Below are 17,519 nucleotides of genomic sequence, written 5' to 3'. Positions count from 1 at the left end.
GTTAAAAATTAGCTTGTCAAGAAACAACTTGAGGCTCCAGAGTAAAGCCAAAATATTTGCTCTAACTAAATTGCTTTAGAATTAAGTGTTTGGGGTTTGAAATACAGCCAGCCCGCACCTGAGTCCCAGATCAGAGCTGCCAGACAGCAGGTGTGGCTGAAGCAGCCGCCACTTGAGGACCCATGCCTGCAAGGAGGGAGGGGCCAGTCCCAGGGGGAGCAGAACACGACCCTTAAGAGCGTCACGGTCCAGTGAGGGAAGCAGACCCATTGTGTCAGGCCACAAATATACATACATGGGCGGTTTTCTGTGTGCCAGGCAGCGCTCCAGGTGCTGGGATACTTGATGGCCCAACCGGCAGAAATCCCTGCCCTAGACTATACACTCCTGAAGGGTATAGCGGTGGGTGACAGGCACCAAACCGTCCCGTAACAACTGAGCAAACCGTGTAGTGTGTTAGAAGGTGATGTGCTGTAATCACAGAGCGAGAGTCTAATGGAAGGCAAGGAGAGCTGGGGTGCCAGGGACTAGATCCTGCTGGGCGGGGCAGGCTTCTGCTCAGTCAGCTAGACTGGAAGGACACCCAGGAGCACAGAGGCTGACTGACATGCTGTGCCAGGCTGTATAGTTAGGCAGAGGAAACACACAGGGAAGAGCAGTCAGAGAAGAGGTGGGTTTGTCAACTAGAACAGCGAGGAAGAGCGCCTCCTTGTGAGGCTGATGGCGCTCCCCTGGGTCAACAGGCCCTTCATCCGAGTGCCCGTGTGCCTGCCTCTGCAGACATCTGTGCCCTAGGCAAGGCACCACGTACTTAATTAGCAGCCTGAATACATGCAACAGTCCACCTATTGGGCAGATGGCTGTGGGGGGCCACCACATGCACCAGTCACCTGGCACTTGGGAAATGTTCCATGAACCAACTGGTGCCCCAAGGATCTTGACCCAAGTTGCACTGAGAGGCCAGAACTGTGGCCCTTGGGGCTACAGAGTGACGCACACATTTCTGAACAACTTTGTAGCCGCTCTTTTAGGAGTGTCCAGAAATGGGGATCGTGAGAATGAGGCAGTCCTCCTCCCCACAAAGAGCATCTGACTACAGAGATGCGCTGCTTCCTCCATGCTCCTGTGTCATTTGTAATGCAGAAATAACTGGCACAGTAATAGCTACTGTTCATGGGCCGAGTGCCTTGGCTCAGGGTCCTTCATCCACTGAAGAAATGTGTGCTAAGCACTGGGTAGACACCACCTGCCAGCCTACTGGACACAGCTTGGGTGTGCAGGGATGTAGCCTGAAAGCAGAGGACTGCTACATGTCGTGGTGTGAAGAAGCCTATGGAGAAATTTAAATCACGGTGCCCTAGGAACACAGAGGGCATCTGAACTCCTACCCGAGGATGTGCGTGCACGCACATGTACGTGTGTTTGGTCAGGGGGGACGTCTTGGAGGAGGGGAGGTTTGTGAGGTAGACACTTTATTTTCCACATGTTACAGGCAAGCAAGCTGAAGAACGGAGACATCAATATGGGTAGAGCCAGCTTTCAAATCTCGGTTTGTTTGGCTGCAAACCACCCCTGGGGTCTGGTTATCTCCAGAGGTGTGATGCAGCCACTGAAAATACTTCCTTCGCCTCTGCTGCCCCTTAGTTCTTAGTTACCTGCCAAAGAGTGAGACTGGTGGATTCATAAATTGGGGACAGGGTTGATTGCAGAAGTCTCGCTACCATGGCAAAGTGCCTCCCCATGGGGGAACCCCTGGAAATTGAAGTCCTGGTGGCTGTCAGGTCTGAGACAAGCCCTTCACGACAAGGGATTCCGGGTCTTTCGGCTTCAGGGTGACTCCTCCTGGGGCAGATGAGAGCTGAGAACCTTTCAGGATTGCATGCCGTGCTGGCTGCCTGCATCTCACAGGTGGACAAGGGGTTGGACAGTGATGACTCTCCAGTCATGGAACAATATCTGCGTCTTGGCAGCTGCAACACAAGCCACATGTGCAGACTGGCTTTGCAATCAGGCAAAACCAGGGTGTGCTTCCCAGGGTGTGCACCCTTTGTTGCATGGGCAACCTAACCTCTTTGTCTCCTTGTCAGTAGAAGACAGGGTTTGATGCTTAACCTCTCTGGGTTTGGGAAATGAAACTGGCACACATCAGCCCCTCAATAGCTAGGCTCCAGGAAGAGCCATTTACACGTGCCCTCTTTTTGGGCTACGCTGGCGTGGAGGGAAGCATGCCAGGGCTCCTGGGACCCTAGGCTACTCTCTGGCAGGGTTTGGGGTGGTGGTGTTCTGAATGGTGGTTCCATCTTCTCTCCCATATTGTTTGCATGTCCCAGGCACACACTCCATTTCATACCTAGGTGTATTCTGCCCAGAGACGCTGTCGTGAATGAGGTTAATCAACACAGTTGAGTCTGTGGTGGGTAGAACCAGCAGGGGGTTGCCACACTCCACTGGACATTGTAGGAACTGACATAGTTTCCTCCAGGGGTTTATGGCACCTGGTGGGGTCACACAGTGGATTGAATGAAGACATTGTCAGGTTCCCTTGCAGAGTCCACCATAGTAGCAGGCCCTGATAACCACAGGGACTAGTAAATCAAACCCCTTGCAGGAGGAGGACATCCTCTTGTACCAAACACAGAACTCGAACTGTAACTTACAGTGAAAAATGATCTCACCGAGACAAAAGTCCGAGGGTAGGGCAGTTCAAGCCCTGTTTAGTTTTCAGGGTCAATGATGCCATAAAATGACAGATTCTTTCCATGTTTCTGCTTATCCCTCTTCACTATGAGGCAGTATCCCTTCACAGAGTGAAATCTTCTGCCACATTTCAAACCCCATATTCAAGGAAACAGAGGGTGCAGATAAAGTGAGGGGTGGTGTGTATTCTGTCCCTAGCAGGGAAGGCTTCCCCAGAAGAATTCAGATGTCAGATTGTATTTCCAGTTAGCTCATTGTGAACCAAAGTGAAACGTGTGTCCGCTTGGGGACTTTATAATGAAACCTCCATCACGTTCCATTCCGCAAAAGTACCAAATCTGTTGACTGTGCCTTTTCATCCAGGTACTCCCTAGGTAAAATGGAAATTGCTCTACTTGACCTGACAGCTAGACGTAAGGAATCGGGCAAATGAAGTACATGCAGGACAGGGGCAACGGCATGCTTGGGGGCGTGGAATTCTTAGACACTGGGAGAAGGGAGGGTGCTTGAGCCCCCTGGCCATCTGTTGATCAGAAAGTTTCGGTTGGCTGGAAAATAGAGTGGGGGGGATAAGAGGGGTCTGCTGAAGATGAGGCCTCAGGGTCAGGCAGCGTCCCCGGTGCCTTGTCCATCCTTAGAGCTGCAGACAGCCCCTGCAGTGTTGAGCAGGGAAGACATGACCACCAGATCAGAATGTAAGAAAGGTTGTCCCAGGCAGTGGGATAGAGAATGCTGGGAAGGTGTCAAGATCGGTGGTGGCTGTCAAGGAGAGGTGAGGGTGACCTCAAGTGGGGAGCTCACTGTCACCACAGACTGAAGAAGTGTCGAGATCTTAGAAAGACTTTGGAGGCCGAATTGTCCGGGCTGGTGATTTGAGGGGGTGGCACGAGAGAGGCAGCAATCCAGGATGGCTTTAAGGATCTTGGGCCTGAGCCGCTGGGTAGAAGGTTGCCTTCCACTGAGGCAGCACCACAGGAGGGGCAGATGTGTGCGGAGCAGGGGTGCAGGGCTCAGTTTGGGACGTGGCGAGTTTCCTAGCCTGTTTGGGACTCAGCCACTTAGTACCCGAGTGACTTGGGGGAGTGAACCTAACCTCTGTGTGCCTAAGATGCCTCATCTGTGATGGGAAAATGGGTACCAAAAACTAGGGGAAATGACTACTTTCTTTTTCACTCATTCAGTCCAGTGCTCTTTTTGTACAGCAGAGTGCTGTTTTACTGTTCAGTACTCCTTCGGTACAATGGGAATCGCTCTACTTATGCACATACTGGTTGGTTTCTCGTATCTGTTTCGTGTATTTTCACCGTGAAGCATGTACTGCCAATGCTAACAGGAAAAGAAGAATCCAAAGTAACAAGTGTGTATTATCACACTGACCAGTGCGGTATGACAGCCCATCAGTGTGTCTCTGGGAGAAACTGCCCCCCTTCACCCCTCCAGTCTTCCTCCTGTGGCTCCTCACTCCATTCAGGGGGTGGGGGAGGGCCTTTCGAACCTAATTTCTCTACCACTTCTCTGTGAAGTCATCTCCAGTGTTGTGGGGGTTGTCTGGCATTTGTTGAGCGCACTTGGCCTGTGAGCCTGTCAGTTGGCTTCTGAGGCCTATAGCTTAGGAGAGAGGATGGAGCCGGATATGTGGATCCAGAAAGCAAGTGTGTGCCTACATAGCAGGGAGGTGATGAAGGCACAGATTCCGAGATCTGCATCAAGGCCCCACCACTTAGTCCTTGTGTGACTTTGGGCAGGTTAACCTCTGTTTACTGACGTGTAAGAGGAGGATGAGGACCCTATTCTGGAATAATGATTCATGTTTGCTTCCTTCATTTAGACCACCAAAATACTACCTTTTGATAACTATAAAGTGCTGTTCAACTGTCGATTACTTCCAGGGTAAACAAAATCCACGTATCTGCTTGGACAGGCTGCAAAGATAAGATACCAGGCTCATTTTTACCAACGACAAATACGTTGCACTGCACCTGAGACCAGAAAAGGCTAAGGTAAGGAAACCTGCGCACATTTCCTGTTCTGGAAATGGCTTATTGCCAAGGACCATCCTGCCTCCTACGACTCAGATCTAAGTCTTGCTGTCCACTCTTTGTCATGACTCCTATAAGACTCTGGGATGACTCCTGGGTTTACCTGTGACACCGCCAAACACACACCTTTCTCCTACTGCAGAAGGGCCAGACACAGACCCTTCAGCTCCCTGTTCTTTGTCTACTGAATGGTAACAGATTAAAAGTCAGTCTTCTGAAACGAGCTAGGCACAGAACTAAACCATGTCTAGAGCCTGAGAGAGACTGGGACTCCTCCTGAGTCCTTCCCCACCATAACTTGCTCCTCCTCCCTATGAAGGAAAAGGCAGTCCGCCCCCACCCCCCATGAGACTCTGCTCTTCATCTTCAGATCTGGGGGAGGGGTTCTCCCAATTGCAGCAGCCTGAATAAAGGCCATCTCTTTACTTACTAGTTTGGTTTCTGTCTTTCCTAGTGTCCCCGCATCGCCTATGCGAAAACGCCTGGTAAGGAAACAAAATCAGTAACAGGTACTTCTCACGTGTGCACTCTAGAACAGAAGTGACCAGGCGGTCAGGCGCAGCCCCTCCGTCCGGGTCCCTAGCCCAGCACCCACTTGCGTCACCTGGGAAGTCACTTCCACCCCCCACCGCCCGGAAACTCTTCCTGCAGCCTCAGGAAGCGTTCGTCCAGTTCAGTCACCCTGCTCCAAGCTCCACCTGCACGCCTCGGAGCTGGCTTTACATGCGGTCCGCAACCACACGCCCACCGACCTGAGAGGAGCCACCTCCCCTTTGCGCCACTTCTGTGTCCTTCCCCGGGGCAGGACCAGGAAGGACCAACTTCCTCCACAGGGCCCCACCCCCTGTGGCGTCAGGAAGTGGGGGGGGGTCCCACCGCCGGAGGGGGCGGGGGTCAGCCTCTCTAGGACTGCTGGAAGATGGCTCCTCTCGGTGGTCTTAACCCTTCCCTTCCCGGGCAAACTCCTTCGCCTGGGCCGAGCATGGGAGGCACTGCCCTGGTGGCATCGGGATGGCAAGAACCTGAGCCCTAGAGAGAATGGGTTCTAGAGCCTGAGAGAGACAGAGACAACCTCCCAGGCCGCGTTAGTGTCGCAGGACCAGAGTCCTTCTCTTTGGCCGAGCAGGACCGGTGTCCTGTGGGAGAACCGTGGTTTTCTCAGACGCCCCATCCCTTCAGGATTGGAATTGCGGTTTGACAACAGATCTGTGTGGCATATTTCTCTAGTTGGGGATGCCTTTTTAAGTGGAGAGAGACGGCATTGAGACTTCAGTGGACACTGTTAGGACCCGGGTTTTACTTGGGCTAGAATCAGCCTTCCACAGGTTCAGAAATAGGCTGTTTCCTTAGCTTTCCTCCCTCCCCTGCTCACAAAGTTAGACAAAATAACTGAAGCGTTGTCGAGAAAACCCACATTTCCTGTATTGAAACCTTCAGAGAAAGTATTTCTAGAGGGTGAGAGAGGGAGCTGTCATGATGTGACATAGGAATAGACATGCTTTTAATAGGCTCTGTGATTCCTGCACTGATGTGCAGTTATTCTGACAATTTTTATCAAGTAACTCGACAAGTAGCAGTGCATAGTATTTACAGACAGAAGGCATCTTTGCTTGTCCAGTTTGCTGAAGTGCAGCTGATCTTGGGCAGTAGACCTCTACTGTGATCAGCGATTTGGTTTTATGGTTAGCGGGGACTTCCATTTGCATTTCCAGCACTATTTCCTTACACTGACATACCCCTGTTGGGTGTATTGGGTGTGTGTGTCTGGGGGCGGGGAGGGTTGTTTTGCTTGTGTGTTTTGTCAAAAACGGAGACATGAATGGCCTCGCTTGCCTGAGCCTCTCAGGGCGCTGGTGGCAGAGAATACAGATAAAAAGAAAGGATTTCCATACTTTAAGTAGCAGGATTTCAACAACTCCCTATCAAAAGGGCTCTGTCTCTTACCTGGAATATCTAGGCATTTAATAAAATGTTTTGTGAATGGTTGCTCTAGGGAAGCTCTGGTTCTACTCTTGAGGTAGATATTGGCTGCATTTACAATTGCACCTCAGATTGCATGAAATAGGTAAGTTAAAACTCAGGATGGCAGTAATCCGTTTTCTATTCCCAGCATGTGATGCAATACAAACTCAAGACAGATGTTCACTTTGGGTGGAGTTAATGTGCATGGCAAGGAATATTTATGTTTTATAAAGTGAAGAGACCCGATGAGCTAAAAGGAAATCTATACTTCATTCAGCAGATTACTGAAATTATTTAAGGAGTAAGGAGAGCCAGTGAATGCACATTAAAAGAGGTGACAGTATTAAGAGGAAGACATTGGTGTAATGAATAGTGCCAAGACTTTCGTACTTGAACAAACCTGAGTGGAAAATGATCACCACTTACCTAGCTGTGGTCTAGAGTGAGTTACTTAGCCTCTCTGATCCTGGATTCCCTTATGTGCCAATGGGAGCAATAACATCATATATTACCAGCCCCAGGAGAAGTTGTTCCTGACCACCTGGGTTTCGGGGCTCTCCTCTGTGGTCCCGGCGTCCTCTGGCTGGGACCCACCCCTGCCTCGGTCTCATCACGCTTGTGTTGTCACTGCCTTCAGTATGGCTCTCTGCCCACCAGACTGTGAGCTCCTTGAGGACCGTTCCCTTGCATGACACATTCCCTTGGGCACAAAGTCTGCCAAAGCACAGGTCCCGAGCCTGGTGCCCGGCAGGTGCCCAGAACACTTTTATCGTTGATGCTGTGCATGTGAGCATGATGACATGAGGTAGGCACACTGAGCAGTGTAGCTATTGTCACACCACCAGTTTGCTCATGGGAAGCAGTATATTGTAATGAGTGCATAGAGCAAATCGCTGGGCTCAATTTTCTGTGCGTCCAGGGGGTGTTTCTGTTCTATCCCCATGCTGTCCAGAACCTCATCATACCAGCATAGCACCCACATTTGCCCTTCTACTGCAGAACTACATGGTACCAGCTGTTTTCAACTGGAAATAATATCTTGTAAATGAACAAACACAGAAAACGCTCGGCTCTAATTTCTGTTCATTCAAGTGGGTTAGGGGCATCGTGTCGTCTATCCCTACTCTGTCTGGAGAATCTGGTATCTGAGTGTTCCCCGCTTTTTCTCCTTTATTTTGTGTCTTGGACAATCTTTTACTTCCTCAGACTTTGGTCTGTGCTAGTTTGCAGCTGCATTGGGAAATTCACCCAAGGGGCTGATGAACACGTGGGCCACGGTAAATACCTGTTGGATGAATGCAGCCCACAAAGCCAGGTTGCTTTATTTCGTGGAAGAGAGGTGTAGATGTCACTCAGGCCTTCAGCAGCATAATGGCGGAGCGGACCCCGCTGATCAGTGCCCTTGGGCGAGTTCACATGTGCCCTGTCACTCACAGAAGGAGACTGTTCTGCTTGTCTTCCCCTTGCTTCTGTGGCCACTCATGCTCCTTCCCCTTCTCCTGTGCCGCTCCTTATTCCCGCCCCACCCCCACCCCCGTTTTCCCTGTATACGTTCTCTGGCCCACCACTCTGTGAGTCCCTAATGGAAGGACCACGTTTTATTAGTCTCTTCATTTCCTCTTTCACACTCAAAAGTGGGCATCGGCGGGTGTCTACTGACTAAATGTTCTTTTGTAATGGGGCTGCTAAGAAGAGCATCCCCTCCATTCCAGAGTCAGTAGGATGGAAGTATCAAAATATATATTGGACGCCTGTGTACCAGGTGCTAGACAAACTCTTTATTACCCTGTGTAGTGTTGCACGGCTGGACCTTGGACTCATTTTCCTGTGGCATTGCACAGGGCTAGGAGCACGGTTTTCAGCACTCAGTGACCATGGACAAATCTCAGTCTATTACCTGTAGGAGTTTGCCGTTTCTGGGGGCGGGGAGGGAACGTCAAACTATTATGTAGAACACTACTAAAAGAAATCTGATTCTCTGAAGTGACATAAATTCGTTTTAAACGGGAATTTCACATCATTACGGAAAGTCGACAAAAGTATCACACGTGACTGGTTTAATTATCAAAATAAATGCACGTGTCTTCATAGCGCGTACCACCCCTGACCAAGGAGGTGCCTCCTCCTTTCTCTTTTTTTCCTTTTGATCCTCAAGACTTTTCAATGATTGATTGATTGATGTATTTTTTATTGAACTATAGTTGATACACAATGTTATATTGGTTTCAAGTATACAACATAGTGATTCGACAATTACCTACATTATTAAATTCCCACCCCAACTAGTGCAGCAACTATCTGTCAACATAGAAAGAGGTTATAGAACTATTGACTATAGTCTCTATGTTGTACTTTCATCCCCATGACTAATTTGTATTACATCGAGATTTCGTGCCTCTTTATTCTCTTCATCTATTTCACTCACCCACCTCAGCCCCTCCCCCATGGTAACCACCAGTCACTTCTCAGTGTCTGTGGCTCTACTGCTCTTTGGTTCATTTTGTTTTGTTTTGTTTTGTTTTTAGATTCCACATATAAGTGAAAACATTACGGTGCTTGTCTTTCTCTGCCTGTCTTATTTGACATAGCATAATACCCTCTAAGTCCATCTGTGTTGTAGCAAATGACAGGATTTCTTTCTTTTCTATGGCTGAATAATATCCCACTGTGTGTATGTACCACTCTTTATCCATTCGTCTACTGACGGACACTTTGGTTGCTTCCATGACTTGGCTATTGTAAATGATGCAGCGATAAACATAGGGGTGCATATATCTTTTTGAATCAGAGATTTTGTTTTCTTTGGGTAAATTCCTAGAAGTAGAATTACTGAATTGTATGGTTTTTCTTTGTTTGGTGTTTTGAGGAACCTCCATACTGCTTTCTACAGTGGCTAGGAGGTGCTTACTTCTTAAGTTGTTTAGTTCCTTCCTCGCACACCAGAATGTGAGCTTCACAAGAGTGGAGAGTGCAAGTTTTGCTCTGTGCAGTACTCCTGGCATAAGAATGGAGCCTGGCACTAGGAAGCAATATGCAGTATCTGATGTGCTAGTTACCTGATCCCTGGACCAGCTGTGGATATATGGACCAGCCCCCCAGGAACGTTCCCGCCTAAATTGGCTCCCTCGGGATTACTTTCTAGGTTAGGCTTTCAGGGTGGCAGATAAATCCAGAGAGGCAGTGCCACCAAGGGTGCGTGTGCCTAGAATCAGGAGGCACCTGGGATGGAGTTCTGTCTCTTGCTAGAGGTGTGGGTGGGTCTTGGTATGTTGACCTCTGCATGCAGGCATTTCCTCCTTTGTGACATGGGAAAATATGGGTTCTGCAGGGTCTATACACCAAGTAAGATTCTTATAAAGGGCCCCACATTCTTGTTATTCCATTTGATAGATATTTGTGAATGTCCACTGGGGTTGACGCTCTGTGATGGGTGAACAAGACAAAGTCCCTGGATTCTGCCAGCTCCTGGGCTAGTAAGTGAGACAAATAACCATGTCTAACAGCTGAGTGGGGGTGGGGTTGAGATAGGGGATAATAGAGGGTGCTGTGGGAGCTCCCAGGAAGGTCCCCTGTCAAGGATGTGGAGAAGGGTGTGGAGGAGGCTTCACTTGGACACTGCCATGTGTGGATGGCGGTCCTGGAACAGCTGTTCCAGAAAAGGACAGGACTGAGAGCTGCAAAGAACCTGGGTCCTTGATGGCATCACTGGATCCCAGAGTATATACCCTGCCTGAGCCCACCCTTCCTCCTGATTTCATTTTGTGATTGTGAATCACCTTTCTGATGAGGCCTGCTTGAGAAGGAGTTGTCCCACTACTTGCAGCCCAAAGCAGGTTCCCTGATCCTGTGAGCCTCGTGGGGTTGGGTTGGGATGGGTTGGGTTTTCAGTGGGAGCGGTATCACGCAGTGGATAGTGCACAAGCTCTGTCCTGGACAACCTTCCTTCCAACCCAGTTCTGCCACGTGCTAGCCTATCATCTTGAGAAATTTACTTGGCCCTCTGTGTCTTACTATTTTGCCTAGGAAATGGGTTTATTGTTCTTAACGACAACAGTAACAAACTCAAAGGGTTGGATTTGTGAATGTGTAATGAGCTAACGCAAGGACGGTTCACAGAAATGGGCACAGCAGTTCACAGCTACTGACGCGGCCGTGGGAGAGGTTGCACATAGCCCTTTCCACTGCATGAGCTATCCAGCAAAGGACATGATGATCATACTAGATGGCCCTGTCCAGCCCTCCACGCTCGCTCTTTCTCTGCCACACTCTGCTCATCCTTGTCCTCACCCATGGACCACCCCTCAGCAGAAGGCTGGCTCTTCCACTGAGGTCTCCCACCTGGGAATCACAAAGACACATCATCTTGTATTGTGTGCATCAGTTCAGTTCACTCCAGTTCTGTCCTCCTACAGGTTGGGAACGCTTCTGGTGCGGTCCTGGTGGATGATGCCCCTGGGTGGGTAACAAAGCATGTGTGTCATATTTCCTTGCTCCTGCACGGCATAGGAAGCTCTCTGGGACCTGGTGCCTGCTTATCTCCCCATACCCATCTCCCTCCACCCCAGACTTCAGTTTACACTCACAGTGGATGCCAGGGCAGACCCTGCCAATCCAGTCACTCTCTTGCTTTCAGCCTCAAATTCCACATTGTGAAAGGAGAATAACCCGGCCTCCTTGAGAGGTTTGTTGGGAGACCTACAGGAGACAATGGATGTAGAACACCTAGCTCATGTTACCTGGCCCAAGGAAAGAGCTAAATAAACGGCAGAGCCATCTGTCACCCTTCTTTAATCCACAGCACCTGGTATGCAAATGGTAAGATTTCCTTCTTTTGTTAGGCTAAGTAATATCCCCCTTGTATACATGTACCATACTTTGTTATCCATTCCTCTGTCTCCATTTTCTTTGCTATTGTGAATAATGCTGCAAGAAACGTGGGAGTGCAGATACTGCATCTCTTTCAGATCCTGATTACAGTTTCTTTAGGACGCAGGTACCCAGGAGTGGGATTGCTGAGTCATACTGTAGTTTCAACTTTAATTTTCTTTGCAGGGCCTCCACAGTGTTTCCCACTGTTCCACTGTGGCTGTGCCATTTCACATTCCCACCAACAGTGTACCAGGGTTCCAGTTTCTCCACATCCTCACCAACACTGACCTTTTTTTTTTAAATTCCCATCCTAACATGTATGACCCACCTCTTATTGTGGTTTTGATTTGCATTTCCTCTATGATGCGTGATGTGGCACACCTTTTCATACACCTGTTGCCTATTTGTATGTCTTCTTTGGAGAAATGTCTTCAAGTCCATTGCCCATTGTTAAAATGAGCTTGTTTTCTTGCTCTTGGGTTAGAAAGATTTGTTATGTGTTTTGAAAATTAATCCCTTATCAGATAATATGGTTTGCAAATATTGCCACCCGTTCTGTAGGTTGCCTGTTTGCTCTTTTGGCGGCTTCCTTTACTGTGCTGGAGCTTTTCAGTTTGATGTAATCCCACTTGTCTATTGTTGCCTCTGCTGCCTGTGCTTTTGGTGTCATTTCCATAAAATCATTGCCAAGACCAATGTCAGGCACGCTTTCCCTATGTTTTCTTTCAGGAATCTTACAGCTTCAGGTCTTACATTTAGTATCTTTAACCCACTTTGAGTTTATATCTGTGTGTGGTGTAAGATGGGGGTCCAGTTCCATCCTTTTGCATGCAGATAGGCAGTTTTCCCGGCACCGTGCGTTGACAAGGCTGTCCTTTCCCCGTGAGGTATCCTTGGTGCCCTTCTCACGATAGCTGGCTGTGTTCTGTTACGTTGGTCTGTACATCTGTCTCTCTGCCAACACCATACTAATTTACTGACTGTAGCTCTGTAATAGGTTTTGCAGTGAGGAAGTCGGATGACCGCAGCTTTGTTCTTTCTCAGGGTTGCCTTGGCTCTTCTGGATCTTTTGTTCCACATGAATTTTAGAATTGTTTTTCTATTCTGAGAAAATGCCGTTGGGCATTTGATGGGGCTAGCATTGAATTTATCATTTTTCTTCTTAACTTTTACCTTAATCTGTGGGTTGCACTGATTGATCAGTTGGTTATCTTCATAGTCTGTGGATTGCACTGGTTGGTATTCAGCTATTGAACCACCTTGCATTCCTGGGCTAACCCATGCTCGTGGTGTGCTGTTCTTCTCCTATATTGCTGGATTCCATCTGCTAGTCTTTTGTTGAGGAATTTTGTGCTTATGATAAGAGAAAATACCAGTCTGTAGTTTTCTTTCTTGGTATCGGTGAAATGCTAGCCTCATAAAATCAGTTCTGGCGGAAATTGTGTAGAAATTTTTGTTTTTATTCCTCTCAGTATTTGGTAGAATTCGCCAGTGATACATTCTGGAGGTTTTGCCAGAGGTTTTAAGCTACCAGTTCTATTTCTGTAGAAGAAACTGGACTATGCGTGCAGTTTCACCTTGGGTAAGTTTTGCTGGTTTATGTTTTTTTAGTAACTGGTCCATTTCTTCTAAGCTGTTTCATTTATATATATGTAGAGTTGAATGTAGTATTGCCATATTGTCCCCTTCATATATTTTCCGTGTCTGGAGTGAAATCTCCTCTTTCATTCCTGCTGTTGGTACCTTGTTTCTTCTCTCTCTCTCTCTCTCTCTCTCTCTCTCTCTCTCTCTCTTTCTTTTCCAGTTTTATTGACAAATAAAGAGCATACAGCACGGTATAAGTATACAGCATAATAATTTGAGTTACATATATCATGAAGTGATTGCCACACTAAATTTAGTTAACATCCATCATCTCTTATAGAGACAAGAAAGAGAAAAAGAAAAACATTTTTTCCTTGTGATGAGATCTCTTAGGATTTACTCTCTTAATAACTTTCATATATACCACACTGCAGTGTTAAGTATTGTCATCATGTTACACATTAGATCTCTTGTAGCTATTTATCTTAAAACTGGAAGTTTGTACCTTTTGACCACCTTCCTCCAATTTCCCATCCTCCCCACCACCACCTTTTATAACCACATATCTGAAATCTTTTTCTGTAAGTTTGGTGTTTTGGGGGATTTTTTGTTTTAGCTTTTTTTTTCTAAGTTTGGTGTGGGTTTTTCTCTTGTTTATTTTAGATCCCACATGTAAGTGAGACCATCCAGTATTTGTCTTTCTCTGCCTGACTTACTGCACTAAACATAATGCCCTCAAGATTCCTTTTTTATGCCTGATATGTTCCACATCTCCTTTACTCACTCGCCCATCGATAGATACATAGGCTGCTTCCACATCTTGGCTATTGTAAATAATGCTGCTGTGGACATGACAGTGCAGATACGTCTTTGACATAGTGCTTTTGTTTCATTTGGATATATTCCTGGAATTGGAATTGCTGGATCATACAGTAGCTCTCTTTTTAATTTTTTGAGGACCTTCCATACTGTTTTCCATAGTGGCTGTGCCGGTTTACAATCCCACCAACAGTGAGTGCACAAGGGCTCTTTTTTCTCCACATCCTCACCGTCCTTTGTTATCTCTGGTCTTGCTTATGCGAGCCATTCTAACAGATGTGAGGCGATACCTCACTGTGGCTTTGATTTGCATTTCCCTAGGGATTAGGGATGTTGAGCATCTTCTCATGTACCTGTTGGGCATTCATATATTTTCTTTGGAAAACTGTCTACTCACATCCTTTGTCCATCTTAAAATTGGATGATTGGGTTTTTTTCACCATTGATTTGTATGAGTTCTTTATATATTTTGAATATTGACCCCTTTCCAGACATATGTTTGCAAATGCTTTTTCCCATTCCATAGGTTGTCTTTTCATTTCATTGATGGTTTCTTTCGCTGTTGCAGAAGCTTTTTAGTTTGATGTAGTCTCACCTGTTTATTTTTTTTTAATTTTGTTCTTTGTGCTTGGGTTTCAGATCCAAAAGTTCATTGCCAAGACCCAAGTCAAGGAGCTTCCTTCCTATCTATTCTTCCAGGAGTTTTATGCTTTCTGGTCTCACAAGAAGTCTAATCCATTTTGAGTTAATTTTTGTGGTTGGTGTAAGAAGGGGGTCTGGTTTCATTCTTCCGCATGTGACTATCCCATTATCCCAGCACCATTTATTGTAGAGACTGTCTTTTTGCCATTGGGTATTCTGGGTTCCCTTGTCCCATATTAGCTGACTGTATGTGCTAAGTTTTGTTTCTGGGCTTCTGATTCTGTTCCATTGCTCTGTGTGTCTGTTTTTATGCCAGTACCATATGTTTTGATTACTACAGCCTTATAACCATAGCTTGAAATCAGGAAGGGTGATGTACCTTGCTTTGTTCTTCCCTCACTTTTTTTTTCCTTTATCAGTCCCGCTAGAGGGTTATCAATTTTATTGATATTTCAAAGAACCAGCTCTTCAGTTAATTTAGTTTCTCTATTTTTTTTTTTTTTCCGGTTAGAGATTTCATTGATTTTTGTTCTTATTTTTTAGTAAAAGGAATTCTTATTTGTACTTACTGGGAACATTGAGATGGTACCCATAGGCTTGAACGTCTGTTTTAACTAGATGAAAGCTGGTGAAAATTCACAAGGGTGTGTCACTATGGCGCAAATGCTGCGATTTCAGTCACAGTCTACTTTCTCGTTCTACCTTCTCAGTCTGCTTTCATCATACCACACAACATGTCATATGGATGCAACAGTTGATCTCACTTCTAAAACCTTTATTATATGCCATCAGTATTCTGAGCTCTTGAGGTGTATTATCTCATTTAACATGCAGAACAGCCCTAAGGAAGTAAGTCTCATTATTACTCCTATTTTACAGGTAGGAAACAGAGGGGGAGAAAGGTTAAGTGTGATGAATCGTAATGAGTTTCCTTTCTCCTTTTATCACCATTTGTTGCAGTCTGGGTTCCTCTGGCCCTCCACGTCCCTTGCTACCTTCTAGCTCTTCAGGAACTTTCATCTTTACCTTCCCGTGCAGACCCAAGGGCCAGGTGGAGCCTCGAGTACGGACTACACCCCCATGGAGCCACTCGAGGAATGTAACTCAACGCTGATTTCTGAATCTTCCCCGATGGCCTCTGAAGACACTTCCCGGGAAGTCCTGGCAGCCTGTCATCCTTCCTTCTCAGAACTGCTAATGGGGTGCCTCAGTGACCTGAACCCCAGCCCTGGCACCAACTACCCTGCCCCTCTGCCAGAGGGGCTGCTCCAGCAGCGGTACAGAGATGAGAAAACCCTGCTAGAGAGGCGGTGGGAAAGGTCAGCATCGCCCCAGAGGAAGAAAACCTTCCTGGGCCACATGAGACGGAGACGCCTTGATCACGTGGCCCCTTATCGGGCTCAACGGGAAGCCAGAATCTCTGTCTCGGGTGATAGGGATCAGAACAGATTCAGATGTGAATGTCGGTACTGCCACAGCCATAGGCCGACAGTTTCTGGGATGCCTGTGGAGAGGAATGGCGCCCCACATCCTTCCTCCTGGGAAATGCTAGTTCAGGGCCTCAGTGGCTTGAGCCTCAGCCTGGGTGCCAACCAGCCCAGCCTTCTGCCAAAAGAGGTGCTCCAGCAGCAGGAGAGAGAGGAGAAGCTCCAACTAGAGATGCAGCAGGAAAGCAAAAGAATGTTTCAGAGGCTCCTCAAACAGTGGTTAGAAGAACACTGACACTTTTCATCCATCATGGGATGGAGATCACGACGGATTCAGACACGGATGCTGGTGTCGCCGGATCGTGGGTGTGGAGTCCTTCTGGGGCAAAACAGTAAGCAGTACTCATAGGGGTAACAAGAGCAGACTAGTGACTGAAAACCCTGTCAGCATGAGACGTGATCTGATCCCAGGAAGGTCCCGACCTTTCCTGCCTGCCTGGAATGTCTGGATTGCTTTGGCAAGGGAGACCGTGTACCAGTGGTCCTTAACTACTGTATCGTGGCTCCCATGATGCATGTTGTCACTTTATCACCCTGGATCGCTGTCTTTCCTCCCTACTTTGTTGTCAACAGATATATAAAGTCTCTGTAGCATGAATGCCCTGCCCATGGCCATGTCATTTTGTGCCACGTTATTGACTGACTCCCGAAGAAGCACAAGGTCTGCTGGAATGCACGTGTGCTGAACTGAAATCCAGTTTCAAGAATCTGGGGCTAAACAAAGTGTGGGAAAGGGATGTGGAATTGGAACTTGGTGGCTCACCATTGTGTTATTTGTGCAAGCTATTCCGTGTATGCTGAGCTAACTGTACGTAAGTGTTGCCCTGCTTCCTAACATCGAGCACTATCCCCACTTGTAGGAATTTCTGACGGGTTACCTCGTCATCAATACCAAATAAATATACGTATAAAAGGTACCTGACTTCAGAATTTGGGTTTTGTTCATCTGTTTGGCTTGTTCTTTGTCAGATCTGAGATCGTGACATTTAAGTCCCAGAGCCAGAGCAGAGTTTATCAAGAGGCGCTCCAAACTGTGCAGATTTGGAAGAGGGGAGGCGGGAGGCGGGAGGGCACCAGACACCACCATCAAGTCACCATTTGCCACCCTGCAGCAGGAGCAGCCTTCAGATCATCCAGGCTGAGCGAATGGAAGAGAGTCCTCCTGCCCCCAGTGAGTGTGAAACAGAGTCTACCGCCAACAGCAGGAGAACCTAGGCATTTGGGCTCCAGGGGCCATCCTCTTGCCTGGTGTCCCCGGGTCGGTGAATGTGGGCAGCAGTGTCATGCCTGCTGCGTCTTGAGAGCCAGAGTGTCACTGAATTATTTAAGACGCATGCTGGAATTGACGTATGTGCCTTTTCATTTCAGGAGGCATGAAGGTTTACTTCTACCTTTCCCCACCCCCAACCCCGCAGTATTC

The 17,519-nt window shown here is 47.5% G+C and overlaps 1 protein-coding gene across 24 annotated transcripts in view; it reads left to right on the top strand.

The window, feature by feature from the left end:
* FAM156A (family with sequence similarity 156 member A) overlaps positions 1 to 17,016 on the top strand; it is a 54,192-nt gene extending 37,176 nt beyond the window's left edge. For 7 of the 24 annotated variants that reach the window (XM_073228171.1, XM_073228174.1, XM_073228172.1 and 4 more), the window contains 3 exons: positions 4,587 to 4,697; positions 5,191 to 5,221; positions 15,651 to 17,016. In XM_073228171.1, the coding sequence (XP_073084272.1) occupies positions 5,207 to 5,221; positions 15,651 to 16,334 (699 nt within the window). In that variant the 5' untranslated portion in view covers positions 4,587 to 4,697; positions 5,191 to 5,206 and the 3' untranslated portion in view covers positions 16,335 to 17,016. Of the gene's footprint in view, positions 1 to 4,586; positions 4,698 to 5,190; positions 5,246 to 10,088; positions 10,172 to 11,331; positions 11,514 to 15,572 lie in introns of all 24 variants that reach the window. The other 17 variants (XM_073228178.1, XM_073228181.1, XM_073228180.1 and 14 more) reach the window with 10 other exon arrangements.
* Positions 17,017 to 17,519: the final 503 nt, after the last annotated feature.

This window comes from Manis javanica, chromosome X (genome assembly GCF_040802235.1).
Source record: "Manis javanica isolate MJ-LG chromosome X, MJ_LKY, whole genome shotgun sequence".
Classification (NCBI taxonomy): domain Eukaryota; kingdom Metazoa; phylum Chordata; class Mammalia; order Pholidota; family Manidae; genus Manis; species Manis javanica.
Note: the sequence above shows the minus strand (reverse complement) of the source record. Positions and strands in the feature narration are given on the sequence as shown.